The sequence below is a fragment of the Indicator indicator genome, chromosome 4 (assembly GCF_027791375.1).
Source record: "Indicator indicator isolate 239-I01 chromosome 4, UM_Iind_1.1, whole genome shotgun sequence".
Lineage (NCBI taxonomy): Eukaryota > Metazoa > Chordata > Aves > Piciformes > Indicatoridae > Indicator > Indicator indicator.
The window spans coordinates 33,741,569-33,766,005 of NC_072013.1; the positions used below are offsets into that span (position 1 = coordinate 33,741,569).

Genomic DNA, 24,437 nt, shown 5'->3' on the forward strand with positions numbered 1-24,437 from the left:
GAAGAACCCGGCGCCGCCATCTTGTTTACTATCGCCATAGCAACGAGACAGGGGTGCCATCTTGTTTGGTATCTCCACAGCAACGGCGGTAGCCGGGCCGGTGCCATGGCGGCCACGGGGCGGCTGGAGGACCTGGAGCTCAGCTCCGAGGAGGCAGAGCGGCTCCAGCGGGCTTTTCGCGATGAGAAGTTTCGGGCGCTCTTCGCCGAGTACGCGGCGGAGCTGGCCGACCCGGAGCAGCGGCGGTTGTACGAGGAGGAGGTGGCGGCTCTGGAGCGGGAACGCGGCATGGAGGTGCGCTTCGTTCACCCCGCAGCGGGCTACGTACTGCGAACCAGCCAGGCCGGCTCCCGCCGCTGCTACCTCAACGTCTGCAGCAACCCGCACGTCGGGGCGCCTCAGGCTCGCCCCGAGCCCGGCGGCCACCGCTGGGCCCTGCCCTACAGCTTGGCGCCGGGCCGTGAGGAGCTGGGTCGCGGCGGCCAACGCCGCCTGATCTACGACGTGGTTTTCCACCCGGCCGCTCTCCGCCTGGCTGCCCGCAGCGCCGGCTTCCGCCGCTTGCTCAGCGACACGGCGCTGGAGGCCGTGGAACGCCATTGCTCCGTGCAGCTCGACCGCGCCAACGCCACCGTCCTCCGCGGCACCAAGTATAAGGGTGTCCCGCAGGCCCCCATCATCCGCACCCCCCTGCCCGGCGGTGCTCCGCCACCGCCCGCTGACGGTGACTCCCTGCTGCCGCCCTTCCCTTTTCCGCCCACAACTCCACCCCCGCCCGCCACCGCCCCCTCGGTGGCCCAGCCCTCCGGTCCCACCACGCCGCGCTGGAGCATCCGGCACCGCTCCTATGTTGACCTGCAAGACTACCGGTACTGCCGCGACTCTGCGCCCAGCCCGGTGCCGAGGGAGCTGGTGGTGACGGTGGAGCTGCCGCTACTCCGTTCTGCCGCTGAAGCTACACTGGAGATCCGCGACCGAGAGCTACGCCTCGACTCGCAGCGTCCCGCCTACCGCCTGCGTCTCCGCCTCCCTTACGACGTGGACGAGAACGGCGGGCGGGCTTCCTTCAACAAAGTGCAGCGGCAGCTTCTGGTCACGCTGCCCGTGGTGCGGCGGCCCGCCCCTCCGGAAGTGCTAGGACCGGGTGAACCGCTGGAGGAGGCCGAGCCCGGTGCGGAGGGGCTGGGCAGGGAGCCGTTGGAGGAGGCTGAGCTCCGTGCAGAGGGGCCGGGCGAACCGGCGGCGGCTGAGGCAGGCTGTGAAGTGGCTCTTCCCATGGGTCCTATTGGCGACGGGGAGTCCGACGAGCCATCCCCGGCTGGGGACCCGCCATCGCCCCTTTCTGGCGCCGCTTTCCGTGGCCCCGAGGAGGCCTCTCCCAGCGGGGAACCCCCTCTGTGCACTGTCGAGAGCCCGGACCCCGGTGACACGAATTTTCCCCGGGGCTCTGGCAGCGCTGAGGCCGCCACGTGCCCGCCCTTCCAGTGCCGGCAGGATGAGGCCTCTCTCCTCCTGCTCCTGCATGTGCCTGGCATCCAGGCCCAGAGCCTCAATGGGCAAGTGGGCACGAACCACTACAGCCTCTGCTTCTCCAGTGACACTGGTGCCTATGCCCTCTTCTTACAGTTCCCTCCCCCAAACATGCTGGTGTCCCCCGAGACCAGCGTTAATGTGTCTGCTCACAATGCTGCCATCGGGCTCACCAAGGCCCCGGGCAACACCGGGCCCTGGGAGAAGTTCTACTTCGGCCTTGATGCCTCCACTTTACAGGTAACGGCTTCAAAATGGCAAGGTTGCTTTGTTATACTTCCCAGAGTGCCACTGTGTCACTGGTCTGTGTGACTTTGGCTGTTTGGATTAGTTTGTGAGTGGTGTCTCAGGGAGGTAGGTTATTGGGCTGAGCTCAGGAGAAGTTGGCATTGAAGGAAACAGGGAGGTAGGTTATTGGGCTGAGCTCAGGAGAAGTTGGCATTGAAGGAAACAGCTTCCTTCACGGGGCCGTTACCGGATGTAAACGGAGTAACCTAATCAGTGCTGCTCTTGTGTGAGCAAAACAAAGGTCACATCGTGGAGCTGACATTGTTGTCTTTGGAACTGAAGTGACTTTTGCCTCCTGCACTATTTTTTTTCCTAAGGGAAATGTTGATGATGAGTGAAAATGGAGTCTGCCCTATGCTGTTAGCATTACCCTTTGAGGCCACATAAATTGCTCATACAGTCCATTCACATGAAGAAAAGAGATGTTTGTAATGCACCAGATGTACACACAGGTGCATAGAGTGTTGTGAAATTTGGACAGGTCGGATCAATGGGTCAAGGCCAAAGGGATGAGGTTCAACAAGGCACTTGGGTTTCAACAGCCCCAAGAATGCACCAGGCTTGGGACAGAGTGGCTGGAAACTGCCTGGTGGAAAAGGACCTGGGGGTGCTTGTTGATAGCCAGTTGTATATAAGCCTGTGCGTGCCCAGGTAACCAAGAAGGCCAACAGCCTCCTGGCTTGGATCAGCAATAGTGTGGCCAGAAGGACCAGGGATTTGTTTTGTCACCCTGCACTGGGCACTTGTGAGGCCACACCTCAAATACTATGTTCAGTTTTGGGACCCTCACTCCAAGAAGGACATTGAGGTGCTGGAGCATGTCCAGAGGAGGGCATCAAAGCTGGTGAAGGTCTAGAGAACAGGTCTGGTGAGGAGCAGCTGAGGGAACTGGGGTTGTTTAGCCTGGAGAAAAGGAGGCTGAGGGAAGACCTTCTGGCTCTCTACAGCTCCCTGAAAGGAGGTTGGAGCCAGAAGGTGGGGATTGGCTGCTTCTCCCTAGTAACAAGTTGATAGGTCAAGGGGAAATGGCCTCAAGTTGTGCTGAGTAGGTCTCTTCCAAGTAAAAAAAATTCCATGATTCTATGGAATGCTGATGTGTGAGTGGCCTATACCTGTGCCAGTATTTAAGGACAGAACTCCCTGTTATGGAGTCAGGAACACTCATCAATTCCACTAGAGTAGAGCAGCAAACCACATCTGTGAACTGCTGTCTGTTGCCATTGTGCAAGGCTAGTTCATCTTAGCAGTCTGGAGATGATTCCAGTTGAGCTGTTCTATCATTTTATGAGCCACTAGGCAGTGCTGCACCCTGCGGCAGGAGGAGGTTGCCTGCTGAGAATTGGCAGCTTCCCCACAAAGGGATGCTCATCTTGTGGCACTCTTGCTGTCAAGAAGCACTCACAAATTTTGTGGAAAACTGGTAGTCTGTAAGCTCAGAGATTCAAACAACTTCTCATCAGCAGAGAATAAGGCTGCACAATTCTTACGTAATCTTTCAGTTCTGCGATTTGTAGTCTGTATTTTGCTACAACCATTTGTGGTTTGGATAATGTACTATGGGAATACATGTCCAAAAAAATGTCAGGTTGAAGTCTATCCACTGGGATGGTGGCTTAGAGTATCTGAATTACTCCATCCCAAGTGGGAATGGAGCTCATCCCAGGTGGACCAGGTTGTTCAGGTAACTATTTGCAGTGCATTTCCTTTGCTTTTACACAACTAGGAGCCTGCAAGTCCATGCAAGTGGTGCCATGAGACATTGGGCACTGCTGTTAATTGGTGTGATGAAGCACTGGACGCTGATACAATACCACAGAACCCATCATGCAAACTACCACCCATTGTCTGTGTTAGTACAGAGGGCTCGTGGTTCTCCCCATCTGCTCTGCTCTTGTGAGACCCCATCTGCCATACTGCGTATAGTTCTGGTGGCCACAGCATAAGGATATCAAGCTGTAGGAGTGGGTACAGAGGAGGTGATGAAGATGATCAGAGGGCTGGAGCACCTCCTCTGTGGGGACAGGCTGAGAGATTTGGGCTGTTCAGCCTGGAGAAAAGAAGGGCCTTAGAGCAGCCTTTCAGTACCTGAAGGGAGCTTACAAGAAAGCTGGGGAGGGACTTTTTACAAGGGCTTGTAGCAATAGGATGAGGGGGAATGGATTGAAGCTGGAAGAGGGTATATTTAGACTGGGTTTTAGAACTTTTTTGCAGTGAGGGTGGTGAGACATGGGAACAGGTTATTGGGGGAGGTTGTGAATGTCCCCTTCCTGGAGGTGTTCAAGGCCAGGCTGGACAAGGCCTTAAGAAACCTGGTCTGGTGGAAGGTGTCCCTGCCCATGGCAGGGGGTTGGAATTAGGTGATCTTTAAGGTCCCTTCCAACCCAAACCATTCTATGAATCTATGAACTACACCCATTTTATCTGCTTTTTTAGATAGTCTGAATCTCATCACGTGTGTCAATGTGCTTCCTCGTTTTGTGATGTTCAGGCCTGAATGGAGGTTTCAAGGGAAGCCACTTTGTGGGATATGGCTGAGAACTGTGTCTGGGAACAGGAAATTCTGCTGCAGTATCTCTTTAGTTCTGTGGCTGATGAATGTTTCGGCTTTCATCTCAGTCTGACGATTGAGAGCGTTTGCTATGTGCAGTCTTCACTGTGATTGGGGGAACATCTTTTGATTGAAAATTGTTAAAAAGCCACTCAGTAATGAGATTTTACACAATATTACCGTTTGATGAGTTATAACATCTTTGCATATACCAAATTTATTATATATTGCAAAATGTTTTGGGTGGAGTAGGAGTAGGAAGAGATTGGGCATTAGTCACAGGCCTGCCAGCCATTCATTCATGTAGCAGACCAAAAAAGATTGATTTCTTCTGGGGTGCAGCCCTTTTGGATACTAGGCCTGCATACTGAAGCAGCTGAAGTCTTTGGTTCTGTTTGCCCTTTTTAAACTGTGTTGTTTCTCAGAAGTGCCTGTGCCAGCACTGATAGCTGCATTCACTCAGAGTGAAGTGAGAAAAATTAATATTTAATTAGAGCTACTATTATATGCCAGCTTCTGTCCATTAACTATTTACTCTTGGTGCTTTCTCTTCTGCTTCTGTTGACTCCTTCAATTTGTCTGCTGTCATCCCTGGCGTTTGTCCTCCTTTGAATCTTGTTCTGTAAATCAGAGTTACGCTTCTTGCATTGAGATCTGCCAGGAGCTGCATCAGTCACAGAAGAGTGTTTGAGGAGTACCCCTAGTAGCAGTGCCCTGTTTAATCACTTCAGGAAGCTTTCAGAGACCGAGGCGAGCACGAATTTTATCTTGCACCTCCCAGCCACACTGCAGCCTGCTTGTTTGTAATCTCCTCTCCTGTAGCAGCACTGCCAGAAGATAGTTTGTAGCAGAAGAAGAGGCCAGTGGTTTTCACAGATATGAAATTCCTACTCCACTATCTTCTGGAAAGTTGTTTCTTACTGGAAACCAAGAGTTTCTGGTGCTGTTTCAGGGAACAGATTCCTTATTGAGTTAGTTACTTCAGAAATACGTCCAAGTCGGTGATAGCTTGAGCCCTGGTGGCTGTTAGAGTACTCTGTTAGGCTGCCTGCATAATCACAGAATCCCAGTGTGGTGAGGGTTGGAAGGGACCTCTGGACATCACCCCCCTTGCTAAAGCAGGGTCATCCACAGCAGGTTGCCCAGGATCACAATGTCCTGGTGCCACAAGAACATGTGCCTGGCTCACGGTGAACCTGCCATGGTGGCTCTTGTAGCACCCTGATAGGCTGCCTGTGTAATTGTCTCTTATTAACTTGGCAGCCAGGGAAATGCATTGCACTAATTGTGCCCGTGTGAGCAGAATGCATCTTGCCTGGTCCCTGGCCTGTGCGCAGTGCATTGCTGGGTTGGGATTGCCTGTATGCCCCTGCCCAGATCTACCACACGATAATGGTGTGGGTAATTATACAGCCCTGCATTGCCTGCTTCTGATGTTGCTCTTATCTAGCTGGCCTCTTTTCTTCTTGGGAATTGGTCTGATAGAGATATTGTTAGAAGAATGAGTAGAACGCTGATCTCGAATCAGAACTTCAAGGACTGGTTTTCCTTTTGTGATCATGTATGTTTGAATCCCTGTGCTGAAAGATGATCTATTTAGAGCTCAGTTTCCAGAGATGCTGAGCAGTCTACCCCAGCAGGTGCTTGTTTTCAGCAAGATTTTGCAGTATAACAGTCCTGTTTGGACTTTTAACTGTGCCGTTTGAGCTGTTGATAGCCCTTGATGTTGCTTTGGTTTTACTGCTTCACCACACAATAGTCAGCTCTGTTCTGACTCTGAGCCCTTGCTTCTTATGAGTGGTTGCAACAATTGCTTCTCTTTCTCTCTGCGTGGTTTCCTTGACTAAGCCATAACGCCCATACACTTGTTAAGGTGAGCAGAATCACAGAATAATAGTAGTTGGAGGGGACCTCTGGAGATCATCTAGTTCAACCCCCCTGCCAAAGCAGGATCACGTAGGGCAGATCACATGTGTCCGGCGCGTTTTGAAAGTCTTCAGAGAAGGAGGCTCCACAATCTCTCTGGGCAGCCTGCTCCAGGGGCTGCATCACTCTTTCTTCTCATGTTGAGGTGGAACTTCTTGTGTTACAGTTTATGTCCATTGCTCCTCGTTCTATCACAGGGCACCACTGAAAACAGACTGGCCCCTCCTTGACACCTGCCCTTCAGAAACCCTTTAAAAATAGATTCCGTAACTCTGGACTTTGTGGACCAGAGTCACATATTTCAGGGGTTCAAAAGTCACCTTTTGTCACTGGCCTTGGCTTGGTTGCTGTACCAGAGACCACATGGTGTTGATCTTCCTGCAGTGTTTGCTCCAGGCTCTGATTTTCTAGAAGGAAAGTTGCTTGGCTTTCCTGCTGCCAGATTCACTGTCTGCTCTTGGCCTTGAAGCTGTGGCCAGCTGTGGGCTCTGCTCCCTCCATTATTTTCATAGGATCATTAAGGTTGGAAAAGACTTCTGAGATCATCAAGTCCAACTGTTAACACTGCCATGACCACTAAACTACGTTCCTAAATGCAATGTCTACACATTTTTTTTGAACACCTCCATGGAGAGTGATTCCACTACCTCCCTGGGCAGCCTGTTCCAATGCCTGACCACTCTTTCAGTAAAGAAAGTTTTACTAATATTCAGCTTCTTCTGGTGCAACTTGAAGCCATTTCCTCTTGTTCTATCCACTAATAGCTTCAAAATCTCCCAATTCCATTTATTTAAACCCTTTGAGTTTAAGCCTAGGAAATTCTTTCATCAGAGTTTTCCTTCAGCTTAAGACAACAGAGCCTTGGGAATAACTGATGAAAAAAGACTGGTTGAGAGTTAAGTAACCATTACCAAAATCTGTAAGCCTGCCAGGCAAGGTTTCTGAGAACAACATGTCCCAGAATTTCCTGGTTTAGGGCAGAGCTGGAGTTGGGCAATTGTGGAAATCATGCCTTGGTAAAGAGTTGTCTTTTAGTGTTCGGTTTCCTGGGGTGAAATGCACAATTCTTAACAGAAACCAGTTTTGTTGTGGGTGTATTTGAACTACTGAGACTTGGAGGCTCAGCTGTTTGGTGGGTATTATCCACATGTTTGGTGGATAATTAATTCTGCCTGCCAGTTTGTGGTCATGTGTGCTCATTTTCATGTGATTAGAAGAAAATTGGTTAAAGTAATAATTCCCTTTCATGCTGATCCACATCCTTCCCACACTTCTCAGTAGACTGAAGTGACTTTGTACAGAGGCTCACTCTTCCTGGGGTCAGAATCCCCTTTGTCATAAAAGCCCATGTTCTGTCAAGGAGAATGTTAAGCTTTAACTCATGTAAACCCTACACCTTGTCTCCAGCACACAGCAGGGAGAAGTTTCCTCTGCTTTATTATGACTTGAGATGACGCTTTCCTAACGTTTACCATATGAAAAAACCACAATACTAAATATTTGGTTATTGCCAAAGTGCAGAGTTATATTTGTCTCATCATACTGTCCACCTGGGAGTCGTGTTGGACACGTTCACCATGATCCAACACTGTGGTCTCGTGGCCAAGAAGGCAAATGGTCCCTTGGGGTGCATTTGGAAGAGTGTGGCCAGCAGCTTGAGGGGGGGTTCTCTTCATCCTATACTCCTATACTCTGTGAGGCCACACCTGGAATACTGGGTCTAGTTCTGGTCTCCCGAGTTCAAGAAAGACAGGGAACGAGTGGAGAGAGCACAGTGGAAGCTCCAAAGATACTGAGGAGCCTGGAGCATCTGTGTGAGGAGGAAAGGCTGAGAGAGCGGAGGCTGTTAAGCCTGAGAGGGCATCTTCTCAATGAAGATCAGTTGCTAAAGGGTGGGGGCAAGAGGATAGGGCCAGACTCTTCTCAGTGGTGCCCAGTGACAGGAAAAGAGGCAGTGGGCACAAACTGGAACCAAGGAGGTTTCATCTGAACAGGACAAGAAACTTGATAGCTGTGAGGGAGGCAGAGCCCTGGAGCAGTTTGTGGAGTCCCTTTCTCTGGAGAGATTCCAAACCCACCTGGTCATTGTGATCCTGGGCAAGCTGCTGTGGTTGCCCCTGCTTTAGCAGGAGGGTTGGACTGGATGATCTCCAGAGGTCCCTTCCAATCCCCACTGTGCTGGGATTCCTGATCACATCATGGTTTGAACTAAGTGTGAGTTTTGCTCTTTGTGAGGATTATGTAGGTACCTAAAAGAGAACTGCATAGTGATACAAAAGTTTTGTGTAACTTCTTTGTGAAGGTTGATGCCTTCATGGAGCATATTTTAGTTGGGTGTGTTACTGAGCATGAAAAATGAAGTGTGATTTTTCTTCTTGGCACAGCCACCAGCACCTTATGAAGGAGATCCTTTGGAAGCTCTTACTGCTTTTCTCTTCAGAAAACAATCAGTAAATAATACTGAAGCCCTTGACCTTTGCTCACTGCATACATTGACTGTCACATGTTATTTTCTAACCCCTGGACTTGTGTCTCCTGCTTTGGCAATAGGTATGGTGTGGGGTAGCTCCTCCAAGAGAAACAAACACCTGCTGTGACCTATTTGCACACCCCTCCCCCCCCGCCCCATGGGAACAGTATTTTTAGTCTTTACTACAGAGAAATTGTCAGTTTTGTGCTTAATTCTCTAGTTATCTCATTTAACACAGTATTTGTCTTGTATGTGCTGTCCAGGCAGATTCCATGTTCTCCAGACATGCTGGGGCTGCTGAGAGGCCACTTATTTCCTGGAAAAAAGTCATCTGTGGGTGGCAGAGCTCTGATGCTTCCAACACTGAGAATGTGTGGAAAAGGCTTGTGGGGTAGATGTGCTCCTATAGCCTATGGGGGCATGCCAGGGCTGCCCTGGTGCTTAGTGATCTCAGAATTAGGGCTCTTGTGGATAAATGTATGCCTTGGTTTGAGGGTCAGCCAAGCATGAAACATCAGGATCTGGGTTGGGAAGTACAAGATACATCTGTGGTTTAACTCTGTGCCATCTTTTAGGGAGAAATCTTTACCAGAGAGCAGAATGAGTACTGTGCAAGTCCAAACAGAGCTAGCTGTACTGCTGCTTTTTGCCCTTATTTCCAAGTTATTTCAAGGGTTTGCCTTTATTTCCACACTGTTGCAGGGTTTTGCCCTAATTTCCAAGCTATTTTGCCCTTATTTTCATGCTATTCCAAGCTACTTTTCTAAGATATTTTGGCCTCATTTCCATGTTATTCCAAGGGTTTGCCCATTTTTCCAAGCTATTTTGCCCTTATTTCCACACTATTCCAGGATTTTGCTCTTATTTCAAGCTATTTGGGGTTGTGTTAGATGCTTTCTTTGAAAGCCAGGGTTATAATTTCCCACTTCCAAGCTGCTCCGAAGAGTTAATGTAATAGGAAGGGGTCATGTCTTTGAAGATGCTGCTGGAAACTGGCCCTGTTGTGCTTAATCCTACAACAGTTTATATTTGGTTCAGTTAATTCTGCGGTCAGCATTTTAGGACTCGGGGTGAGTTTTTGAGTTTTTTGGGAGGTCAGGGGAGGGCAGAAAAAGAGAACAGAACAAACTTACTGTTAGATATTTTTAATTTTTTATTTCCAAGTAATCTCTTTCCCAAACTACATTAAGAAATGTAATTAGTTTGCTACTGCTATAAAACAAACTAATTTCTGAATAGCCTTTAATTGGTAGATCCATTATGGGAATAATGTACTTACACAGAACAGTCATGTCAGGAAACATTATTAACCTCCTGATTAAGCTCATGAAAGCTTCTTTTGTGCTCTTTAATCTTTGCAGGCATGGATACCTTATAATAAACTTTTCACTCCCAGTACAGGTGCTTTCATTTGCAGAGAGCTTCCAGTTCTCATGCTGAGCTGGTTTGCAGTGGGATCCTGCAAACCAAGATGCCTGGAGATCCACGTCCTGCTTCATATTCGCATCAGCTTCTCATTACAGAAGAGATGCAAATAATTTAAGCTTGAAATCCATCCTGATTTTTAATTGCAGCCTGTGTGGGAGGTGACTCTGGATGGTAACTAGCTATGACTTTGGATAATCAATGCAGAACAAACTGGATCAGGAACAGTGTGACCAGCAGAAGTAGGGAAGTGATCATGCTCCTGTACTTGGCCCTGATACTGGGTTCAGTTTTGGGCACCTCACTCCAAAAGGACATTGAGGTGCTGGAGCATGTCCATAGAGGAGCAACAAGGCTGGTGAAGTGTCTGGAGAACAGGACTTGTGAGGAGCAGCTGAGGGAGCTGGAGAAAAGGATGCTGAGGGGAGACCTCATTGCTCTCTACAACTCCCTGAAAGGAGACTGGAAGGAGGTGGAGATTGGTCTCTTCTCCATAGTATCAGGTGATAGAACAAGAGGAAATGGCCTGAAATTGTGCCAGGGAAGGTTTAGGTTGGATATTGGGAAAACTTTCTTTCCTGCAAGAGTGGTCAGGCATTGGAACAGGCTGCCCAGGGAGGTGTTAGAGTTGCTGTCTCTGGAAGTGTTCAAGAAATGTATGGACATGGCACTTCAGGATATGGTTTAATGGCCATGGCCATGTTAGGTCGATGGTTGGACTTGATAATCTCAGAAGTCTTTTCCAACTGAAACAATTCTATGATTCCATGGTTTGAGAGCCAAAGGCAGCCCGGGGAGCAGCAGCTTTGCACAGTGTCTGCCGGCAGTGCTGTTGCTCTGCACTGTCAGCACTGTGCAGTACAAGGACGGTTTGGGATGATGAAGTGTTCTAGAAACCAAAGTAATTCCTGCTAACGTTTATGTTAATATGGTCTCAGTTTAGTCATAAGGAGAAACGAATGTGTACCAAACAGCAGATGACAGCGTGTGCAGGGAAAAACAAATTCAATTCTCAGTTGCTAAGAGAGTATCATAAATATCAGCAAATAAACTGTTTTAAAGTGAAGAATTATGTTCCAGGGTCATTGAAATCATCTGCAGATGCTTGTCCTCTGCTGCTCTTCCAAGCCAGAGCAAACAGGCTTTAAAATAAATTCCTCAGTCTTTTTTTTTTTTTTTTCCCTCAAGGTCTGTGCTTCGATAACATCTGCAGTGATATAAATGCCTCAGACTACGCTCACCGTGAATGCAGAGGCTGAGTTACCATCACAGGCTGCTGTCTGAGCAGGCTAATGATAATCATTATATTGATAACAAACAGCATGACTTGTGTGTCCAGCACAAGGTGCCGTGATTGATATCAGGCTGCTGTGATAACATTTTAAATCCTTCCTTGAAATGTAGGTGTCGTGCTCTGGGAATACAGTGTTGAGCTGGTGAAACGGGTCACAAAGGTTTATAAGTCATTAGTCAAAGTGATGGGGACATCATCATGGGCAGTTTTTATTCACATCTGCAATGCTGATCTGGGGCTGTTTTAGCTTGGAGAAGAGCAGCCTGGGAAGGCTAAAGGGTGGGGGGCAAAAGGATGGGGCCAGACTCACTTCAGTGGTGCCCATTGATGGGTCAAGGGACAACAGGCCCAAACTGGAACCCAGAAAGTTTCACTTACACATGAGGAAACACTATCTGGGGCAGTCTGCCTGGAGAGGTTGTGGAGTCTCTTTCTCTGGAGAGATTTCAGACCCACCTGGACATTGTGATCCTGGGCAAGCTGCTGTGGGTTACCCTGCTTTAGCAGGGGGTTTGGACTGGATGATCTCCAGAGGTTTCTTCCAACCCCCTTACCTGTCTGTGATTCTGTGATCAATAGACTTTTCATTCAGTTTTTTGAACTGTATTTTCTGCGAAGAAAACAAATTATTTTGTTTTGAATCAGGAAGAAAATCCTTCAGCAATAATTTACTTGTTGCTGAAGTACAAAGTCGCGTTTGCTGTCATTCTCATCTCATAGTGCACTTCACTTGCACACTTGACCTGGGAGGCACTTTCTGTTTGAAACTCTCTCACCCATATGTTCTCTCCCAAGGGTCATGCTGCTTCTCTTTGATGTTTCTCTGCTTTGGTGAGGGTAAACTATCTCCTGCTTTCTCAGCAGTGCTTCCATGAAGCCATTCCTCTGTGCCCTGGATACTGAGCCCTGTGGCAGAGCACTTCCTCCCCCACTGCTGCTGGTTCTCCATGGCAGTGACTTCAGAGGCAATGGCTCTGCAAATGACCCTGTGGTTAAAGTCACTTCAAAACCATGTAAGGGTGTGATTTGTTATGTTCGGACCTTACAGAAAACTTCTGGCTACCTTTCTGCTTTTCAAGCATCTTCTCACCTGATTTCTGTACCTGTAATTTCGTTCTATTATGGTGCTTATGGATGTGAGCAAGGTCAGGCACCAACTCTGTTGAAAGCACAAATGCACAGTGAGTAAGTCCTTTCATAAAATGCTTCTGCTCTCACTAGACATAACAGATGCATGTTCGGAGAGAATAAAGATTGTATTTCTCAGTTTATTTAGGAAAAAATGCAGGTAAAGAGACTTGCTCACATTCACAGTAATCTAGGAGAACATAGAGAATTGAAGAAGGTTCTCAGGGATTTGGAGCAAGGCCAGAGGAGGCCATGCCAGTGATGGGAGGACTGGAAGCCTTATACTGTGAGGCTGAGAGAGTTGGGGTTGTTCAGGGTGGAGAAGAGAAGGCTCAAAGGAGACCTTCTGGTGGCCTTTTAGTACTTAAAGGGGTGGAGAAGAAAGATGGGGACAGACTTTGGGCAGGGCCTGTTGTGACAGGACAGGAGGTGATTGGTTTTAATTAAAAGAGGGAGATTCAGACTAGAGAGAAGGACGAAATTCTTTGCAGTGCGGGTGGTCAATCCCTGGCCCAGGTTGCTCAGAGAGGTGGTAGATGCCCCACCCCTGGAGCCATTCCAGGTCAGGTTGTTTGGGACTCTCAGCAACCTGCTCTAGTTGCAGATGTCCCTGCTGACTGCAGGGGGGTTGGACTTGATGACCTTTAAAGGTCCTTTCCAACCCAAACCTTTCTCTTATTCTGTAAAGCAAGATTACTGAGACCCCAAACCCAGTGTGATTTGGCAGTGCTGGAATGCATGATCTTAAAGGTGTTCTCAAACCAAAACCATTCTATGATTCCATGAAGCACGGCCGTGTACCAGGATAACTGAACCTCCATCATGCTCTGCATCATGCCACAATCCCTGCAGAGGGAAGCTGAGCTGTTCTGTGGTGTGTGGGCAAAGCGATACTTGTGGAGGTGGAAACCTATCTCCTGTGCTGCCCAAGGCCTTGCTGGTGATCCAGTTCATGAACCTGTGGGAGTTTGGGTGCTGCACAGATTTTTTTGCCTGTACTCCCTGCCTTGTTTCTTTCCTCTGATGCCTTCTCTTGAACTTTACAGAGTGTTTCTCCAAGCCTAAAGCACTGTCAAAGTCCCTTTCTGGCAGGCAATGAGGGAGTAAATACTTCAGGTTTTGTATTAAAAAGTGCAAGCAATAAGTGTTAGTGGGGTTTTCTGTTAGGGTGACCCTGTTATAGTTTAATCTTTTCCCAGACTGTCACAGCATCTAATTTTGTTTGTTTGCCTGCACTTTATTTTTCTGTATAGAGAACGAAGTCAATCCTCTGGCTTAAAAACTCAACAACAGGTATGTTAGGACTTTTAAATATTGTGATTTCTAATATAAACAGTGAAAAAAAATAGGAGGCTGGTTTGTTTTTCCCATGTGGAATTATTTTCTTAGAATGACAGTTAAATTCTGTACCTTAGACACAGTGCAGCATCTGGCTGTGCATAAGGTTATGTGCACAGGGGGCCAAAAATGTGCAGAATTGCCTTTTTGCTTCTTAGCCTGCAAGATGTCAGTGGTAACTGAACCTAACTTTCATTGGCTTGACAAAGAGGCTAGAAGTGGATGGAGAAATTGAGAAGTGTGACTTAAAGTAGGAGGTTTGCAACTTTTCCCTGGTATTTCCCACTAAACAATTTGTTGTTTAACAGGAGAAGTAATTCACAGAACATAAAAACAGTCTTCTAAGATAGGCTCTTTTTGTTGTGCTGTCCTGGTTTGAGTTAGAACTGATTCTGGTCACTGCTGTGACTTCTCAGCTCAGGCTCTGCTCAGTGAGGCACTTTCTGAAGGTCAGGGCAGGTTTGCACAGCCAGAGGCTGCTTCTAGCAGGGAGAAGCTGATGGGGAGAGTTCCTGCCAAGGGCTGGGCTGCACAAAGGCTCTGCCTGAGACTTGATCCTCTGCATGACAAGGGTACTGCTTCAGCTTGTGCCTCACATTGAGGGGCAGGAAGGCAGAGGTGGCACCTGTGGGGAGGAGTGGACAGGACAGGTGACTCTCAACTGCCCAAATAGGGATTGCATCCCATGGATGGCATCTTCAAGAGCAGGCTGAGGAATCACCACATTCAAGCCTCTTCTTCCCTTGCCAGTGTCTGAGCTGTTTCAGATTTCTTTCCCACCTCATCAGTCTCTCTCCCTTTTTCTTCCCTTTGGGAAAGAAAAGACATTCATGGAGTGTCTGTTGCTTGTCTGGTGGCTTAGGAAGCATGAGTTCAGGGAAAGCTCTGTACTTCTTAGGAAACAGTCCCTCCAGGATATACTTGACGACCTTTAATTATGTGTAACTGATTTAAATTTTTAAACCTGTAGCAACATGTTTCATGTTACTTGTGAACTGCATATTAACAGCTTCAAAACATGTCCCAAACTGTGCTCTTGACCAGAGTAACCTGCTCTAGTTGCAGATGTCCCTGCTTACTGCTGAGGGGTTAGACTAGATGACCTTTAAAGATCCTTTCAACCCAAAGGATTCTGTGATTTGTGGACACCTCTTCACAGTTCCAGTGGGTGTCTCTGCTTGCCCCAAGGGAGATCTGATCGGCCTCTGTGTCTGGATGGGAAATGGATATATCCATGCCTATTTCATAGCCTTGGCTTTAGAAGGTCAGATCCAAGGTAGTGTTTGCATTTTTCTGAAGTAAGGCCCTGAAGCAAATCCCTAAAAGCATAACAACTTCTTGATTTTAAGACAGGTGAGGATGGTGGAAATCGTTGCTCAGAGGGAGTCTATATGTACGTATTAGTAATGTATTGAAAGAGAGAGTTGGAAGGGACCTCTGAAGATTGAGTCCAACCCCCCCTACTAAGACAGGGTCACCCACAGCAGCTTGCCTAGGATCACAATGTCCAGCTGAGTTTGGAATCTCTCCAGAGAAGGAGACTCCACTCCCCTCTGGGCAGCCTGCTCCAGGGCTCCTGTACCCTCAGACCAAAGAACCTCCTGGCTTCCAGTGTGTGCCTCTTGCCCCTTTTCCTGTCAGTGGGCACCACAGAGAAGAGTCTGGACCTCACATCTTGCCCCCACCCTTTAGTTTTTGCTGAGCACTGAGAAGATCCCCTCTCAGGCTGCTCTTTTCCAGGCTAAACAGGCCCAGGTCTCTCAGCCTTTCCTCTTCACAGAGATGCCCCAATCCCCAGCATCTTTGTAGCCCCCTTTGTCTGGAGTGAGTTTCTTCCTCCAGTACCACTGAAGTGCAGTATGGAAAGAATGTAACCTGCCTTTTTTTTTAATTTTTATTTTAGGAAAGACTGTTTGTCAGCGAAGAAAACATCGATGGATTTCTAGACACTGTGCTGTGCCCTTCCTTTTGCTCCCAATCAGCACTGGAAAGTCAGCCGTTAATTGAAGCCCTTGATTTTACTGAGGACAGGATTCAAATCAGGTTGAAGGTAAGGAGCCTGGCAGCAGTACTTACTGATGTATGTGTGTATGACTGATGTATGTTCTTCAGCAAGGTCCTATCAAATCTGACCTTTGTTCCTGTTTTGCCATGATGTAGCAGGGAAGGCCGTGGTGGGCTGTAAATGTCAGGTTAGGTCACATTTAATGTGACCATGGGATTGAAACCTACTACATTTCATTTAAGTTCATGGAGAACTGTGATACAATTGCTAGAGACGGCAGGAATACACCAGGGCATACACACACTAAAACTCCAGGTGCTTCAAGGTCAGAGCTGATGACAACATGCTGCAAACAAATGATGGCATCAGAATAAACCTCAGGATGTTCTTAAAATGGAAATAAAGCAGCAAACAATCCACATCTTTCAAATACCCAAGAGTCTGGGCTGGAGTACTGCAGCCCATGGTTAAAACAAGCCATCTTTTGCATGGACACCTTTCTGGGTGTCTGGTAGCCAGAAGTGAATTTACCCAGAGGGACTTGGGATTAGGAGGGAGTGGAGAGGCAAAGAAACTTGCTACTGGGAGTAGAAAGGGGTCCTTAAAATGGACAGAGGATGCTCAGTCACTGCCACTGCTCCACTCTGTGCCTTATTGCACAGATAGAGAAAACCTTGAGGATTATGTCTGTGAAGAATCAGGTCTCATCATCTTCCAGTACATGAAGGGGCCTACAAGAAAGCTGCGGGTGGGGTGTATGTTTTACAAAGGCTTTTAGTCATAGGACAAGAGGGAACGGATTGAAGCTTGAAGGGGATAGATTTAGACTGGACGGCAAGGGTGGTGAGACACTGGAACAGGTTGCCCGGAGGTGGGAGATGCCCCATCCCTGGAACCATTCCAGGTCAGGTTGTTTGGGGCTTGTCTCAAATTCACCACTTATGATGGTTAAGGCTTTGGTCAAGCTTCCAAAGACACTCTGTGTAAATAAAGGACAGAGGGTCTCTGGAGCCTAATGAAGCACTCAGATGACATCCCTTTGCAAAACAGGAGATGGACAGATGAAGAAAACAAAATGTTAGCTTTGTAGAGAGGAAAAGGTGAGGTAACACCCCCTCCCCAAATCGACTGAGATTTCTTGGTGTCAGTAATTCATGTAAAACTTTGCTTAAAGGGACAACCAGGTTCCTTCTGTGGCCACAAACTGGAGACTGCAGATAGAGTTAATGTGGAGATGGTTTCTTGGAAAGAAGTATGTGATCTCTGGAACTAAGCTGGAGAACTGGGTTTACCCTGAAAGCTTACCCTGAAAACAGTGGCTTCAGCATTACTTGATAGGCTTAATCTTTGTAGCTGGTGTGGATTGTACATGAAATTGAAAATTCAAGTTATTGGAGAGCAGCTGAGTGTGTTTGGTACCTGAGGAAAGACAGATAAGACACTTTACATCACCACACTTTCATGTGGGTGAATTATCCAGTGCTGAGGACTTACTAGTGTTTTTTTTCATTTCTTGCTGGAGTGGACAGTGATTTTTGGGTCAGAGAAGGCTGGGGGTGTGAGAGAATCGCCAAACCCAGAGCTTGTGGATGGATGTCTGCCTGATCCTGGCTGCTCACTGATAGGAACAAGTTACCATCTGCTTTTTGCTGTAGCAGTCACTGGCTGATGGTGAAATTGGGTAACTGCTGTTTTGACAGCACCAGGTCTCAGAGCTCATGCTCTCCTGAGGCAAACCACAGCAGTGTGGAGATTTGCTCACTTGGGCTGACTCAGGAAGGCAGCTCGCTTACCACTTACACCTTCCAAATGCAACAGGAGGGGACTTTCCCCAACTGCAAGGTTAAAACACTTCTTGGAATGAGCGTTTAGATCTCTTGTCTCCTTTGGTGGCTCCTGAGTTCTGGAGAACATCCTGGGTGTGGTGACTGGCTGGTCTTCACTGTTGTTCCTTGTGAACGCCTGGCAGCAGCCCAGCAGCACTTCCTATGGCAGAGGAAACCCTTGGCAGGCAAATGGCCTCCCTGCCACTCATGCCCACGTGCCAGACAGGACCAGGAAACCCCAGGAATGAATTGACTTGGCCTGAGAATCACAGAGTAACAGACTAGTAGGGATTGGAAGGGACCTCTGGAGTCCAACCTCTCTTCTACAGCAGGGTCACCCACAGCAGCTTGCTCAGGATCACAATATCCAGGTGGGTTTGGAATCTGCCCAGAGGAGACTCCACAACCTCTCTGGGCAGCCTGTTCCAGGGCTCCAGCACCCTCACACCAAGAAGTTTTCCCTTGTCTTCAGATGGAACCTCCTGGGTTCCAGTTTGTGTCTGTTCCCCCTTGTCACTAGGCACCATTGAAAAGAATTTGGCCCTATTCTCTTGCCTCCCACCCTTTAGCTCTTGGTGAGCACTGAGAAGATCCCTTCTTAGGCTGCACTTTTCCAGGCTAAACAGTCCCAGGTCTCTCACAGCCTTTCCTCCTCACAGAGATGCTTCAGGCTCCTCAGCATCTTCCCAGCCTCCACTGGACTCTCTCCAGTAGTTTTATGTCTCTCTTGAAATGGAGAGTCCAGACCTGGACACAATACTCCAGAGCTGCCCTCACTAGTGAAGAGTATGGGGGTAGGAGAACCTCCCTCAGCCTGCTGTGGAGAAACAAGTATCTTGGCCTGTTTCAGACATAATCCAACCTATTTGTTTTCTGGCAGCCGCAGGAAGCAGCCCACTCTGACCAGGATGGAACAGGAACAACACTCAGCTCAGGAGGAGATCCTGCTGAAGAGCCAAACAGCAAGTGCCCCCAGACAAAGGTAGAAACAAATTGTACCACAGCTGAGACAGGCAAAGGAGAACATGCTGCAGGAATCAGCACCATTTCCACGCCTTCTGCAGCAGCTGAAACAATGGGAAAAGTAGGTTGTAGTTCACACCATTGTTTGCAGCGTGAAGCTTCTGACATGCGTTCAGCAACTCCTGACCAGTCTACGAGAGAGGAACCAGATTTAAATGGTGCTGTGGAAGTGGGTGAAGCTGTGGTGGCCACAGGTCCTGACAACCAAGCAGGAGGGCAGGTAGAAGGGGATGGGGATAGAGATGGAGAGGCTGCACCCTCAGGATTAACACAGGGGAATCAGCACAACCGAGCATCCTCCCCAGCCTTGCGAGAGGTCAACACAGAGGATGGGAGCGTGCAGGTCGTTAGGGTCCATGCAAGGCGCTGCCCATTCATGTTTCAGAATGATTTCCTGTATGATTTGGACTAGTTCAGTTATCTGAGGATTTCCTTCTGTTGTTTGAAGCTTTCTGCCACTTCCACATGCTGATTTAGGACTTCAGGGCTAAGAGCAGAACATAAGTTCCTACTGAAACTGGATTCTGTAAATATTTTTAATATTTGTTAATATTTTGACATTGACAGGTTCGATTTTTTTAATCATAGGTGTAGGCCAAAACAGTTTTACTTCCAAGTAAGGTGCAGCTGAAGGTGAATCTTTGCTGGGGGAGGAAAATGCATCTTTACTGTTTATACACCATTTTCTTAATCTTCTTGCTGCATCAGTGGGAGTATTTGTATATTTGTACATCTCCTTTTTCACTGGCTCCCAGGGGAACTGCTCTGTGCAGTCCAGAATTCATCATCCTTCAAAGCTTTCACTCTGTGATAACCACCACAAGTCTAATCCTGCAGTTTGAGCAATCAAATGAATTTTCTAATTACATGGAAAAGTTCTAATTAGTCTCTCACCCTAGGATGTTACTTCAGGTCTGCAGCACACCATCCTACCCCTAAGTCTGGCAGCTGGCTTCAAGTGCACAATAAAAACAGCTTCCCTTGTTGCATGTCTGCTACCCCTTAGGGTTTGTAAAATGGATTCACTTCATCCATTAGCTGAGATTTATTCCTCAAAACCAGTTCCCCCAGAACTGCAGCAGGCCCTGGGCTGGTTCAGCTCTCTAAAGAAGCACAACTAATAATAAACTTTTCAGTTCCCTTTCACACTGCTTCTGGAACAACTTCTCTTTTATTTTGAGTTGTACAAGACACAAACATGCTTTAGAAGAAAGTTAAGTGTTTCCCAGCTGCTCTGGAGTTACTCATGGTTCTGTGAGGTTCTCTGTGAAATGTGTGTGCAGTGGAGGAACGAGGTTTAAGTTTTATTTCTCTTAAGTGCAGCAGAAGCCAAAAGCTCCTGCTCTACCTTCTTCCTGGCTGAAGGGTTTGCTTGGTTGGGTTGGACCCTGCGCAGCTCTGATACAGAGCTTCTGGTGGGAGAGATCAAAGGGCATTGGCACAGGCACTAGCTCTGTGACACTGAAAATGGAGCAGGTGCCAAGACCATTACAAAATCCTGGCAGTTAAGTTACCCCTGTATGAAAAAAACAAAAGGCATTTTATTGCAGTCAAAATAAACACCTGCGTGCTACTTAGGAGCGTTTCACAAACATCTGGCTCTCAGATGCACATTTAACTTACAACCCAGAAAGTAGGTGAGAAATGATGCTAGGAGAGCTTTGCTATACAGCCTTTCATTCAAATCACAGAATGGTTTGGGCTGGAAGGGGCCTTCAAGATCATCTGGTTGCAACCCCACCGCCATGCCCACACCTCCTACTAGACCAGGTTGCTCAAAGCCCCATCCGCCCTGGCTATGAACAGTTCCATTTGCAACTGCCCTGGGGAGCCTGTGCCACCCTCACCATAAAGAATTTCTTCTTGATGTGATGTCTCAAGTTGCATGCTCAGCTCTGCCATGCTGCAGCTTCATCCTCCAGCTGCAGCCAGTCTGTTTGCTCTGGGGCCCTTTCCAGTTGGGTTTTTCAAGGTGCACTGATAAGCACCAGTGTATCCCGGACACTGATCAGAGGTCACACTTCGCTGTTTGGGTCAAGGAGCTGCCTTTTGCCTGCCGTTGCCTAGAGGGTGCTGGATACAGCCCAACACCCAGTGATGGGCAAACTGGGTCTTAGCACTCGACTCCACCTGCCCTTACATCACCTTCACCACAACCCAGATCCTTGTAGTCCTAAGAGGACCAACCACAAAAATGCCTTCCCCCCTGCAAAGCGCTCAGTATAAAACCTCCCTCTATCTCACCTCAGTGTAGTTTCCTTTCTCTGACACCCTTATCTGTCCTACAAAGAGCTTCCTACTGCTCCTCATGCTTCAAAGCACAGCAGCACTCTTAGGTTGAACCCAGGCTGTTACCCAGCAGCTTTCAGCTCCAGCGCAGTGTTTCTATCACACAGCGGCATTCAGGGTTTGCTTTACTGGTGGATTTCCACAGCTGACCGACTTGAAAGCCAACATTTCTCTTTCAGATCCAAACAAAAGAGGGGTCATGCCAAACATTTCATAGAACCAGAGAATGCTTTGGGATAGAAGAGACCTTCAAGATCATCTAGTTCCAACTCCCTTATTTGTTACTTAATTCTGCACCAATTAGCATCATCACAAACTTCATACTGAAGTTAAGTACAGGCTGTGACCCACTCTGAAATAAAGATATTAAAGACAAGATCTGCACCCTCCCCCCTGCAAAGTCCTGCCCAGCCCATTCCTGACTCTTTCTAGCAATATGTCATCACCTGTCAGAATCAAGAACTTCTCTGGCAGTTACAAAACAACTCAAATTTTATTTCAGCAGAACTAAAAAAAACCCCAAAACCCAACCAAACTCAAATTTATCTACATTGCAGTAAAACCAATGAAATGGGTGTTGTTTTGTTTTTTTTAATCCTTCATATGTTCATCGAGACATTGCAACCAAAGCCGAGATGCAGATACCAGGCATGAGGTGACACTGGGGAGGATGGCAGAAGGTGCCACCTTCACCACACAGGGAACACCCCCCTCACTAGGGCACTGCAAGCACCAGTAAAGATCCACTTAAACACCAGTCTCTTCCTCCCAGTAAACAGAGCAGTGACCACTGTTAGCATAGGAGCTGTGATCGCTGCCCAGCAGCACCATGGCACCAGTTTTCCGGAAGGTGGTTGCTGAACGGTGACAGATTTGTTTTACTCTTTTGGGACACCTTTAACAAGAATGTTTATTTGGATTAAAGCAGAAACCAACTCGATAAATGTGTGGGGGTTTTGTTTTGTTTACACACGTGTGCGTCTGGAAGAGACAGCATGGAACAACTCAAAAAGGCTGTGAGGGTTCCTCACTGAAGTCTGCGGTAGCTTTTACAGAGTTCGTGGTCCCTAATGTCTCCCCAGCCTCCATTTTTCACATGAGGAGAAAGGGGGGCCATGGAGTACCTTTTACTGATGCTCATGGTCTCAGGAAACAGGTACTGTTGGTTGCTGTTCAAGAGAGAGTCAATTTTGGCACTCTGGGTGGAGGGTCTGCAGGATTTCTTGTGGTGCATGCCACAGTCCCCAGTGTGAAAAATCCTGGGAATTTCAGGAACCAGCACTTTCCAGAACTTTGGAAGACAAGATACAGTCAAGTGCTGCAGAGTCCAGTCCCAGTTGTAGTCATCGTAGGTGCAGAAGGCATCTGTGCACTCGATGAGCTTCTGGTAGGTGTCTCTGCCGAAGGCCATGCCCATGTTGTGCTCAGTGGACTTCCACGTCTTCATCTCCACCTTATCGGTGCGACCGGCAAAGCCACCGCGGACGGGGCTGTAGGTGCCCAGGGAGACGATCTGGCACTCGGGGCACTCCTGCTCACGCAGGGCCCACAGCTTTTTGAGGACGTGGTAGAAGTCGGGCGCCAGGTAGTGGTCCTCTTCCAGGAAGAGGACAGGCCCGGCGTGGTCCCGCAGCGCCCGCACCCTCTCCCAGACGAAATGCAGCTTCCACCACCAGTGGTGCTTGGTCTGGGAAAAGCGAGCTTCGCGGTAGTGCCCGAAGGAATCGGGGTATTCGGCGTTGATGCAGCCCAGGCGCAGGGCCGCCGCCTTGCCCACGTCGCGGGGACAATCCCTGGGGTCGTGACCGGGGAACTCACGGGGATAGAGCTGGATGCTGAAGGGGAAAAAAACCTGCAGGACCGGGCAGAAGTCCACGCGTGCCGCCAGCCGGTTAAGCTCCTCCGACCACAGGTCGTGGCTCAAAACCAACAACACGTTCTCCACTCCCGCCGCTCGCCGCAACGATTCCAACAACAGCCTCAAATGTTCGGCTCGATCGTGCACTTGCACCACTAATACCACGTCTGCAGCGCTACCGGAGCGTACCGGGAAGCGCCCGGCGTTCCTCAGCGGTTGGTCAAAGTTCAACCGGTAAACGAGCGAACGGTAACTCAGCGTCCCGTTCTCCGTCAGTAACAACGGAGCAGGTGTCACAACCGAAACGTTAACAGCGGAGCGACGAGGCGGTGGCGGTTCGCTAGCCCTCGCCGGCTCCCCGGTGATACCGGTACCGCCCCGCTGTTGCTGCCTCCTCCTCCCGCCGTTTCCTCCACCGCTTCCCCACAACGCCAACGCGCAAATCCCCAACGCCAAAGCTAACAGCAACACTTTCCGTTTATAAATCCGCAGACGCATCCTTACCGGCGGCGGCGGCCGCCGCTTCTCCTGCCGCTCCTCCCGCCGCCGCCGCCGCCGCTTCTGCTCCCCACAGGCAGCGCGCCCGCGTTACCACCGCCCCACGCGCACACGTTGCCTCACGCCATTGGACATCGCTAAAGCTGACGGAGCTGTTTGATTGGGTGGAGCGGTTGTCAGAGACTGGCACTTCCGGTGGAAGGCGTATGGGGTAAATGGGCGCCGCCATTACTGGGACCGGGAGGCGGGCGAGGATGGAGGACGGGCGGGGATGTAGGACGGGCTCGTCCGAGCCCGCCCGCACCCCCGCCCTTCTCCCGGGCCCGGTTTGTGTCCCTCGAGGGAGAATTTGGGCGGTGGTAATTAGGGTGGGGTGGTAAGTAAACACTAATTAGGGGGGTGGGGGTGGGGTTGGGGTTGTGGGAGGAAAGTAAGAGGGAATTACTGTGGAATGGGATGGATAACAGAAGGAAAGGATTGGCAAGGGTGATACAGGATAAAGTAATTAATGATTTGGACGAAAACAATACATAAACCCGGCCTACAATGGCAAAATTCTAGGATTGGAAGAATAGGATCAAATCATTCCGCATTGAAAAGGGTTAGATGAACTCATTCTAGAACAGGAAAAATAAATTAATGTTTTCATTCTAGAACGGCAAAAGTAAGAAATGATAAAGTATTTCTAGATTTGCCAGAAAAGTCAATCATAAAGCATTCTAAAATGGCAAGAATAAGGTAAAATTAATTTTAGAGTGGTAAAACCAAAGTAATAACTAGAGTGGCAAGAATTAGGTAAAAAAAAATTGTAAATTAGCAAGAATAAGGTAAAAATAATTCTAAAATTAACAAGAGTAGCATATAAGAAATTAACTAGATGTATAATCAAATCATGCTACATTTGCAAGACTAATACATAAAGTCATTCTAGAATTGCAAGTAAAGGTAATGGTTTAGGATTGCAAGATCAAATGATTCTAGATGTGAAAGA

General features: G+C 48.4%; 2 protein-coding genes across 2 annotated transcripts; one reads left to right on the plus strand and one right to left on the minus strand.

The window, feature by feature from the left end:
- Positions 1–105: 105 nt before the first annotated feature.
- DNAAF2 (dynein axonemal assembly factor 2) lies at positions 106–19,213 on the plus strand. The gene is made up of 3 exons (XM_054400641.1): positions 106–1,770; positions 15,851–15,997; positions 18,659–19,213. The coding sequence occupies exons 1-3, from the start codon at positions 106–108 to the stop codon at positions 19,211–19,213; spliced, it is 2,367 nt and encodes a 788-aa protein (XP_054256616.1).
- Positions 19,214–22,103: 2,890 nt separating this feature from the next.
- On the minus strand, positions 22,104–23,446 carry MGAT2 (alpha-1,6-mannosyl-glycoprotein 2-beta-N-acetylglucosaminyltransferase). Its single transcript, XM_054400516.1, has one exon. It carries the CDS (start codon positions 23,444–23,446, stop codon positions 22,118–22,120), a length of 1,329 nt encoding a protein of 442 aa, XP_054256491.1. The 3' UTR covers positions 22,104–22,117.
- Positions 23,447–24,437: the final 991 nt, after the last annotated feature.

Coding starts and splice junctions, on each gene's coding strand:
- MGAT2 (XM_054400516.1), bottom strand. CDS start 23,446: ATGCGTCTGCGGATTTATAAACGGAAAGTGTTGCTGTTAGCTTTGGCG.
- DNAAF2 (XM_054400641.1), top strand. CDS start 106: ATGGCGGCCACGGGGCGGCTGGAGGACCTGGAGCTCAGCTCCGAGGAG. Junction 1,771..15,850: donor TTGATGCCTCCACTTTACAG/GTAACGGCTTCA, acceptor TTTTTATTTTAG/GAAAGACTGTTTGTCAGCGA. Junction 15,998..18,658: donor GGATTCAAATCAGGTTGAAG/GTAAGGAGCCTG, acceptor GTTTTCTGGCAG/CCGCAGGAAGCAGCCCACTC.